This window comes from Colobus angolensis, unplaced genomic scaffold, assembly GCF_000951035.1.
Source record: "Colobus angolensis palliatus isolate OR3802 unplaced genomic scaffold, Cang.pa_1.0 Scaffold137, whole genome shotgun sequence".
Lineage (NCBI taxonomy): Eukaryota > Metazoa > Chordata > Mammalia > Primates > Cercopithecidae > Colobus > Colobus angolensis.
In genome coordinates, this window is record NW_012114455.1 from 9,420,583 (window position 1) to 9,430,324 (window position 9,742).

Sequence of the window (9,742 nt, forward strand, 5' to 3'; positions counted from 1 at the left end):
CACCTAGTCATATCACATTCAAACTGCAGAAAATCAAAGACAAAATTTCTTGAAAGGTAAAATACCTTATCTATAGAGAAACAAGGATAGGAATTATATCCAGCTTCTCCTCAGATATCATACAAGCAAGATGAGAGTGGAGTAAAATATTTAAGTGTTGAAAGAAAAAAAAGATTGCCAGTCTAGAATTCTGTATCTTGCAAAATTGCCCTTCAAAAGAAGGACAAATAAAGACTTTCTCCAACCATCCAAAATTGAGGGAAATTGTCACTAGTATAGCTACCTTGCAAGAAACATTAAAAGAAGTTCTTCAAAGAGGAGGAAAAGGATATAGGTCAGAAACCAAACCTACATTAAAAAGGAAGAGAGTTAGAGAAGGAATAAGTGCAGATAACATAAATGTCTGAAACAAACCAGCACACTTCCCTCAAAAAGTTCCCCCGGCCCCAGCCACAGAGCACTCCTTCTTACGTTCCAGTAGCACCCATATCACCATTGTCCCATTGCTGGAATGGCTGCTGTCTGTCTCCCTCAGGCTGTAAGTCAGTGTCCCCAGAGCCAGGCCTGTGAGGTACTCAGTGTCTGATGAATGAACAGATGAATGGCACGGCACCCCAACCAGCAACAGGGTGAGTTGTTAAATAGCACGTCTCTTTATTCGCAGTTCAGCAAGAAGACTCCAGTGCTGACACTGTCGCATGAAGAGCTCACCTGCTGGAGTCTTTCTGCCCAGGTCTGGCCCTTCTTCAGGTCAAGCAGAGAAGGATGTTCTTCTGATACAAGTTGCTGCTGGACCCTGAAGGACTTCCACCTGGGAGGTAGAGAAATGCCCAGGGGACACAGCAGGGAGATGTGGTTGGCCAAGGGGTAGGGCTGCTGATGACTCCCTGTAACCCCACTGTTCTCTGCGTTCCCAGCTCCATCTAGAGAGCAGAAACCCATGGAAGAATAGACAGTGGTTCATCAGGCAGCTGGAATTGAAGCCTGAGTCTGTTTCTTCCAGCTCAGAAGCCCCTGCGAACTGTGTACCCTCCCAGCACTTCCTGTTCTTCACCTCTAGTAATATGAGCAAACAATTGATGTGGGATTTACCTTGTGCTAGACACCATCACCCCCAAGACAACCCTCTGAAGTAGATACTCTGTTGCAATAAAGAAACTGAGGCACAGTGGCATTATGTAACTTGCCCATGGTGGAGCTGAATTGGAACCCAGCATCTGCTCCCGGGCTTGACTTAAGTTCTGCCTTCTGTATGATGGGCACAAACGATGCCCTCTCTTAAGATTGTTTTTTGGATCAGATGAGAAACCCTGACAAACTACCTTGTGCAGAAGCTGGCATACAGTAAGTGCTCAATAAATGCCGGTACTGCTCTCCAGCAGCCTTCCTGTAAGCATGCCGAGGTCGCTGTGCCTAAGTCTCTCCCTTAGCCCCGGGATGGCCAGCACAGCCGTTCACCACAGGCTCAGGGGCTGCGTCCTGGAGAGCTCCTGTGGTGGTTTATCCTGCCACTGGCCTTCCACCTCCCAGGGCCTCACAAACAGCCCCTGTGTGACCACTGGGCCAAGCACAAGGAAAGAGACCGTGGGACCCAAAGTCACCTCACAAGTTGGTGGCATAAAACCTACACGGCCTCACCCCGACACTACGATCTGTGACTCAAGGTGAGGTCAGCAGACCAGCAGTGACAATGCCCAGAAACTCTGAGAAATGCAAAATTGCAGGCTCCACCACAACCTCCTAAACACGAAAGCCCAGGCCCATGAATGATGCAGAGGCAGTGCTCTCTGACCCCACAAAGTCAGGAAGCCAACCTGAAACTGGACTTCAAGTGCTTCCACAGACTTAAGAGAGGCGTTGCGGGAGCCCAGGACAGCCAGCCCGCCTCTCCCCTGCTGGCCCTGAGTGCAGGCCCTTCCCCAGTAGGGAAAGGCTAAGCCTCTTTACCAAGTTCCCTGCTGCAGTGCCCCTTCCCACTGCCCAGGATAACCATCTTCTCTGCCCAGTTCCTCATCCGTCAGCTCTCTCACCTGTAGCTCTTAGCAGTCTGAGCAGGAGGGTCTCATACTGAAGTCCTGAGCTGAGACATCTGCAAGACGGGATATGCTGCAGGGGACAGAGGAGAAGGGCCAGGTGGAGGGAGGCTGCCCGATAGCAGAGGCTACCCAACAGGGGTTGGGGTGGGAGGCCAGGCACTGGGCCTGACAGCACAGTCATCTGAACAGGCCCTTAGCCTGGAGCCCTTCTGTGCACTGGCAGACACCATGGGAGGCTGGCAAAGCCCTGTCATGTGGAGCACAGAAGATAAGACGCAGCCCTGGGAACCTTGTGCCCCTGCTCTTGATGTTGTGGTACCAGAGAGAGCATTGCTGGGTGTGGGTGGGAAACCCGACAGTCACCCCCACACTACCTCCCCCAGTCAGGAACACAAATCAACTAGTCCCAAACGGCTTACCTTCGTCTCACCTGCTCTATTCGATCTCGCATGATGTCCTCTGTCATCTCACTTGGCACTTGGAAGATACGAGTGTGGCTGCAAAAGGCCATTCGTACATTGGCATATGGGATCTGAGTTTCTTTTTTAACAGGCATAGAGAACTGCTAGAGTTGGGATCCTGCAAACAATGGCTCTTGCCCCGACACCATGAACTTTTGAGCTGGTCTCTCCCCCTTCTTGACTCATGAGCACAAAGCTTTTTTTTTTTTACTAACCAGGTACCCTTGAGCCCCCAGGAATGCTGGACAGGTAGCAGACTGTCCCAGGGAGAGCCAGGGACACAGAGTTGAGCGCCCTTACTAAAGGCAGCAGGCAGTGGTCTCATGAGCCATGGAATTCACCCTTCTTTTTTTTTTTTTTTTTTCCTGAGATGGAGTCTAGCTCTGTCGCCCGGGCTGGAGCACAGTGGCCGGATCTCAGCTCACTGCAAGCTCCGCCTCCCGGGTTACCGCCATTCTCCTGCCTCAGCCTCCCGAGTAGCTGGGACTACAGGCGCCCGCCACCTCGCCCGGCTAGTTTTTTTGTATTTTTTAGTAGAGACGGGGTTTCACCGTGTTAGCCAGGATGGTCTCGATCTCCTGACCTCGTGATCCGCCCGTCTGGGCCTCCCAAAGTGCTGGGATTACAGGCGGAATTCACCCTTCTTAATTCAGTCTTCTGAATTCCTCTCCTATCGTCAGCTCTTGATGACCTGCATCACCCCACACCCACTGTGGTTCAGAGATGCTTCTAGGAAAGCCTACAGTGAGGAAGTTGTGGGGTCTCCTGGGGAGCCTCTTTACTTGTTTCATAAAGGGATATATATATTTCCTGACTACATACTTACTGAAATAAGAGGGGGACACCAAAACCAGTGGGTTGTGGGGGAAGATAGGCAGAGGCTTTTGGTTTAAAATCTTTGTAGGAAATCCAGAGTGGAAAAATTGTATGTAGATAATTGACTGATTCCTGTAGCCTGTCTCAAAAGCTTAAATCTAGTTTTATTATACAGCCAAGATTTTTAAAATATTGGAAGATGATGTGTGTGTTATCCAAGCCAAGGAGCACAATGTCCACAATTCCATAGCACAACCACATCGGGCACAGAAAAGCCTGGATTATAATCAACAACATTTACGATGTTAGGGGCCTCAGAAGGCTTCCCATCCAAAAAACCTCTTTCCCAGGGAGCTCTCAATCCCACCATGTTATTCCTTTTGGTTACGTAATTACTGTGCATTTGACTCTTCTTAAAAGGCAGATGCCACTAGAAGGGGTAAGCACATGGAAACCATTTCTTGAGAAGTGGAGCCTCCTTGATACAACAGATCAACACCGCTGATGCGGCAGGGAAAGGGAGAAGAGAGAAGGAAGGGGAGAGGTCTCCTTCAGTTTCCCGGAGGACCAGTCTAAGCCCTCAGTCCCTCTCCTGGGAACCGGGGGCTGATGTGCTTCAGAGAGTCCCAGTGAACACAGGTGCAGGAAGGGAAATAGGAAAGCCTTTGTCTGAAGAGTGATGGCTTCAGGCCAGCTCCCCGGGCCTCGTGGCTCAGCATCTGCAGAGCCAAGAGAGGCAGTGGGGATGACTGTGAGCTGGCAGACACCCGGGAGGCTGGCGAAGCCACCATGACCGAGTGCAGAATTCTAGCCTCGGGCGCTGGGAAGCGTCCACACACCTCGGTTGCAGATGAGAACTTTGGCTTCTGCATTTGAAGAGCTTATTTTCTTTCAGCTCTTTAAAGTGCAGCCACTTCTGAGCAACTCAAGTGCAAAAATAACAGAAGTCTGAAATGTATTCAGAAGCATTTAAGAAATGGAGTGCAAGCCCAGTTTTCCAACCCCTCAAGTCATTTAAAAATGTAGAAATGAGCTGGGCTTTCAAGATAGCAAGAATATTCCCTTAAGACCCCAAAGCAAGGCTGAGAAATTTGTCAGCCAAAGACGACACCTCTAGAGAAGAGCATCTGTGGGCTCGTGAAGAGAGGGGCTTGCGCATCTCTCCCGCTCCCTCCTTCGCCCAGGGCAAATGGGACGCCTTACCTCCATCTTATGAACTGGATTCGTGTTCTCTCCTCTAGGACCTCTTGGCTCTGGTTTGCCGACATATCAGACTTAGAGAGGTGGTGCTTCACCTGGGAAATCCAGCGGGTCCATGTGATTCCTGCTCAGTGTGGCCCCCAACTGGGCTGGCACAGAGCCCAGACGAGCGCCTCACCCTTGCCCAGAATCACTTACGGTGCACCTCCTGCCTCTCCCCTCTCCCTCACCCGCACTCCCATGCAACGTCTCAAACTCTCAGTTACCACATCTCTGGTCACATGGACGTCCTGGCCATGGGTGGGAGGGGAGTCCGTGGACATCTTCTCCCTTATGCCCTGGGAAGGGTAGTTGATGGACAGCTTTTCCTTTATGCCCTGAGAAGCCTCTTCTTCTGTCTGAAAGGTGAGAAATTCCCGCTGAAAACATCACTCTGCCTCCAACTCTGGGTCTTCTCCTCTTCTTTCCCTTTTATTCATTCTCCATCACACTCACACACCACATATCCACACACATACACTCCTCACCTTGCCGTTCCTGCAGTAAGCTTCTTTCCTGTGAAGTCCTTGGAACTCTCTAAGTACCTGGCCCTATCCTAAGGTATTCCTGAGACACCCTTGAGCTGGGAAGGATGCAGCTGAAACCCTTAAGCCAGGATGCTTGAGAAGCAGGACGGCATTAGTGGTGGTGCTAACACATTTCCTACCGGGACACAAGCCACAGTGTCCTCCAGGATATGTGAAGAAATTAGACTCAAATCTAGGAAGGGTGTCTGGCAATGAACTTGAGTTCCAGTTCCGTGAAGAAGGAAATCCAGATCCCCACATCCACTGAGACCAGCTCTCTAGGATTTTGGATACCCCGAGTCATAAAGAAATCTTACTTACTTTTTTCAACCAATGCTGTAGTACAGACACAGCCTCGCTTTCCACAACGTCAATGTCCTGGAACAAATTAGCAAGTTGGTTACCTCAGAAAACCTAGAATCCCAGCTCCTCTCACCCGCTCCCCACAACTGTTACTCAAAGTTATTTGTAATAGCTCTCTGAAGTGCAGCAGGGTCCTAGAGGTGGAGAAGATACATGAGAAATTATTCCATATGGCTACTACCAAGCTGCTTACCGAACTGGTTATTGGTAGGAAGGGAAGCCCTACACCTTTCCGAGCAAGAATATACACAATCCATGTTGTAATTATCATCTTTGAATGTATACCGGGGCCCCTTCTTGGCTCCCTCCTTCCATTGAAGCTGCCTGAGAACTCCTATGGGACAGGAAAGTCATTGAAAGGAGGTGTCCACCTGATTGGTTGACCCACGATGATGTGACAATGGCCTCCCTTTGAAAATGAGGTATGTGAGTATAAATGCAGTTGCCAAGAGCCCCTGCATTTCGGGCTCTGGATGCACTGCTTATGAGTCACCCTGCTTCAAGGAGCAGAACCAATGAATAAAAGATTGCTGTCTGACACCACTGGCTCACCCTTGAATTCTTTTCTTGGGAAAGCACTAATTTGGGAGCTCACCTCAAGGCAGGAGGATAGGGTCTGGAGGCAGGAAACCTAAGGCCGATTCACACTGACTTCCTAGAACTAAATCAAAAGGAAAACCCCAACTTTCCCTGCCCAAGTAACAAAAGAACCAGAGCCTACTCCCTTGGCAACCCTCTCCTTTTCTGCATGGTAGATGAAAAACTGAAAGTACCTCTGATTGGTCCCCTTCCACAACCAATCAAGCTCATTGTGGGCCAGGTCTTCATTTGCATAGAGTTATAACTTTATAACTTCACTTCAGCCTCTGATTGGTCACTTTCCGCAACCAATCAGACCGATCATGAGCCACTACTTCATTTACATAGGGTATATACCAAGTAACCAATGGGAAACCCCTAGAGGTTATTTAAACTCCAGAAAATTCTGTAACCAGTCTGCTGCCACCCTGTGGAGTGTACTTCTATTCTCATTAAATCTCTGCCTTTGTTGCTTCATTCTTTCCTTGCTTTGTTTGTGCATTTTGTCCATTTCTTTGTTCAAGACGACAAGAACCTGAACACCCTCCACCAGTAACAACCTGTCCTGCTGGGACAACTTGTTATGTGCTCTTGACCTAATCATTAGTCCCTCTGGTCTGAGTTTCTTTGCCTTATACTGAAAGGGATAAAGTTGTGTCTCTAGTTTTCTTCTAATTCTAATATTCCATAAGTTTTCCCATGTTTATTCTTCTCAGGACTATAGAAAACCTTTGATCACTTTCTCCAATTCCTCGCTCGATACAGCCACTACACCTCTTCACTCTCAACAATTCGCCTCAATTTTATATCATCCCTGGCATAGTCAGAATAGGCTAGGCTCTGCTGAGGACTGAGGCAACAAACCAATCTCCAAATCAGAAATGTTTATTTCTCACTCTCAAAAGCTCTGGCGAAAGTTGGGTAATTTCAGGGCAATTGTATGCCACATGGAGACTCACAGGTCCACACTCAGAGGATGTGAGCTCCATGACTGCCAAAGCAGGGAAGAGAGCACAGAGAAGAATCGAGTCAGCGTTCGACATTTCAGCTCAGAGGCTCCTACTTAGAGCCTTTGATCTAGAACTAGTCCTATGGCCCCAACCTAACTCCAAGGAAGACTGGAAATTGTAAAACAGCAGATGAAATTAATTGTCAACATCTCTGTTTCTGTGGCTATCCTCCAAAATTTATGTTTTCATCCTTATTGATGTAATTTTATTTTTGACTATTTAAAATATTAATGTGATTCAGAAATCAAAACTACATGAACAGATAATATTCAAGGACATTCCATCTCTTCCCCTATACCTTCAACCTTGTTCTAACTCACTTCAGAAGTAAAATTTTCATTAGTTTCTAGACTACACGTCCTGTGTTTATGTTGTCAAAATGGAGCTCATACATAAATCTATTTGCTTTTTGATTACAATGTTATAAAATGGATACAGTAAAATGTACAAACATGTACAGCTGAGAAAAATTTTTACACACACACAAACACACATCCCACACACTTACTTGCCCAGATCAAGATAGAAAACATTTTTAGTAGGACATTTGTATTATATTTGATTTGATGCTGTTTAAAATCATGCTGCTCTGAACATTTTTATACTGTGCCTATCTTTTGCTTGACATAAGCACTAAATCTTCTGAGTATATACCAAGGATTAGAGTCGCTAGGTCATAGACTTTACATATGTGTAGCATTCATATATACCAAGAAGTACTGCAAAGGGGTTGTATTAATCTACTGCCCATAAGCGATGTATGAAAGTGATAGTTACTCCATGTTTTTTCCAACACTTAGTATTGTCACTCCTTCAAATTTAGCCAGTCTAGTAGAGGTGTAGTGGTAACTAATAATACTTTAATTTTCATTTAACTGATTATCAGTGGCATTATGTATGTTTTTATTTGCCTATTGATCACTTTGGGTATTCTTTTTTGTGAAGTGCCTCCTCAAGCTTTGTGCCCTTTCATTGAATTGTTGGTCATTTTTCTTATTGATTTGTAGATTTTTTAATGCATTGTAAATATTAGTCATTTATCAAATATGTGTTTTGCAACTATTTTATCTCAACTTATGATTTGCCTTTTCACTCTTTGAGTACTGTCTTTTGAGGAACAGAAACTCTTAATTTTTAAAGTCAATTTTATTGTGATATATTTAAATAATATAAAATTTACCCATCATAATGTATAATTAAATAATTTTAGTGGATTCAGAGAATTGTGCAACCATCACAACAATACAAATATAGAACATATCCATCACCCCAAAAATGTTTGTCATGCCCATTTACAGGCAACCTTGGCTTCTATTCTCAGTCCCACCAATCTGCTTTCTATCTCTAGAGATGTGCCTTTTCTGGACATTTCATACATATGGAACTATACCATATTATCTCTGGCTTATTTCACCAAGCGTGTTTGGGAGGGTCATCTACATACCTTGTAGCATGTGTCAGTAATTCACTCCTATTTATTATGGGGTAGTATTCCACTGCGTGGACATACCACAATGTGTTTGTCCATTCACCAGTTGAGGTACCTTAAATGGTGCCCATTTGGGGTCTACTATGAATAACACTGTGATGAACATGTTGTTGGTGGTGTTTAATTTTTTAATTGTATTTTTCCATAAGTTATTGGGGTACAAGTGGTGTTTGGTTACATGAGCAAGTTCTTTAGTGATGACTTCTGAGATTTTGGTGCACCCATCACCCGAGCAGTGTATGCGGCACCATATTTGTAGTGTTTTATCCCTCGCCCCCTCCCGCCTTTCCCCCCAAGTCCCCAGAGTCCATTGTATTATTCTTATGCCTTTGCATCCTCATAGCTTAGCTCCCACATATCAGCAAGAACATGCAATGTTTGGTTTTTCATTCCTGAGTTACTTCTCTTAGAATAATAGTCTCCAATCTCATCCAGCTCACTGCAAATGCTATTAATTCATTCCTTTTATGGCTGAGTATTATTCCATCGTGTATATATACCACAGTTTCTTTATCCACCCATTGATTGATGTGCATTTGGGTTGCTTCCACGATTTTGCAGTTGTGAATTGTGCTGCTATAAATATGCATGTGCAAGTATCTTTTTTGAATAATGACTTTTTTCCTCTGGGTAGGTACCCAGTAGTGGGATTGCTGGATCAAATGGTAGTTCCACTTTTAGTTCTTTAAGGAATCTCCACACTGTTTTCCATAGTGGCTGTGCTAGTTTACATTCCCACCAGCAGTGTAGAAGTGCTCCCTGATCGCTGCATGCATGCCAACATCTATTGTTTTTTGATTTTTTGATTCTGGCCATTCTTGCAGGAGTAAGGTGGTATTGAATTGTGGTTTTGATTTGTATTTCCGTGAGCATTAGTGATGTTGAGCATTTTTTCATATGTTTGTGGGCTATTTGTGTGTCTTCTTTTGAGAATTGTCTATTCATGTCCTTAGCCCACTTTTTGATGGGATTGTTTGAGTTTGTTGTGGATTCTGGATATTAGTCCTCTGTCAGATGTATAGATTGTGAAGATTTTTCTCCCATTTTGTGGGTTGTCTGTTTATTCTGCTGACTGTTCCTTTTGTCCTACAAAAGCACTTTCATTTAATTAGATCCCAGCTATTTATCTTTGTTTTTATTGCATTTGCTTTTGGGTTCTTGGTCATGAAACCCTTGCCTAAGCCAATATCTAGAAGGGTTTTTCCAATGTTATCTTCTAGAA

General features: G+C 45.3%; 1 protein-coding gene across 2 annotated transcripts; it reads right to left on the reverse strand.

Moving 5' to 3' along the window:
* Positions 1–623: 623 nt before the first annotated feature.
* SPATA19 (spermatogenesis associated 19) lies at positions 624–5,805 on the reverse strand. Of its 2 annotated transcripts, none has more exons than XM_011934708.1 (7): positions 5,636–5,805; positions 5,401–5,457; positions 4,780–4,911; positions 4,517–4,608; positions 2,456–2,533; positions 2,031–2,106; positions 624–811 (listed from the first exon to the last, which is right to left on the reverse strand). In XM_011934708.1, exons 1-6 carry the CDS (start codon positions 5,711–5,713, stop codon positions 2,040–2,042), a joined length of 504 nt encoding a protein of 167 aa, XP_011790098.1. In that variant the 5' UTR covers positions 5,714–5,805; the 3' UTR covers positions 624–811; positions 2,031–2,039. The 2 variants fall into 2 exon arrangements, with proteins under 2 accessions (XP_011790098.1, XP_011790097.1); XM_011934707.1 differs by having other exon boundaries at positions 634–923.
* Positions 5,806–9,742: the final 3,937 nt, after the last annotated feature.

Bases quoted from the DNA above. Each gene is read 5' to 3' on its own strand.
- SPATA19 (XM_011934708.1), bottom strand. From the start codon at position 5,713: ATGATAATTACAACATGGATTGTGTATATTCTTGCTCGGAAAGGTGTA. The intron at 4,912-5,400 runs GTAAGTAAGATT...CTCACCTTTCAG, and splicing joins TACAGCATTGGTTGAAAAAA to ACAGAAGAAGAGGCTTCTCA. The intron at 2,107-2,455 runs GTAAGCCGTTTG...TGTCCCCTGCAG, and splicing joins ATAGAGCAGGTGAGACGAAG to CATATCCCGTCTTGCAGATG.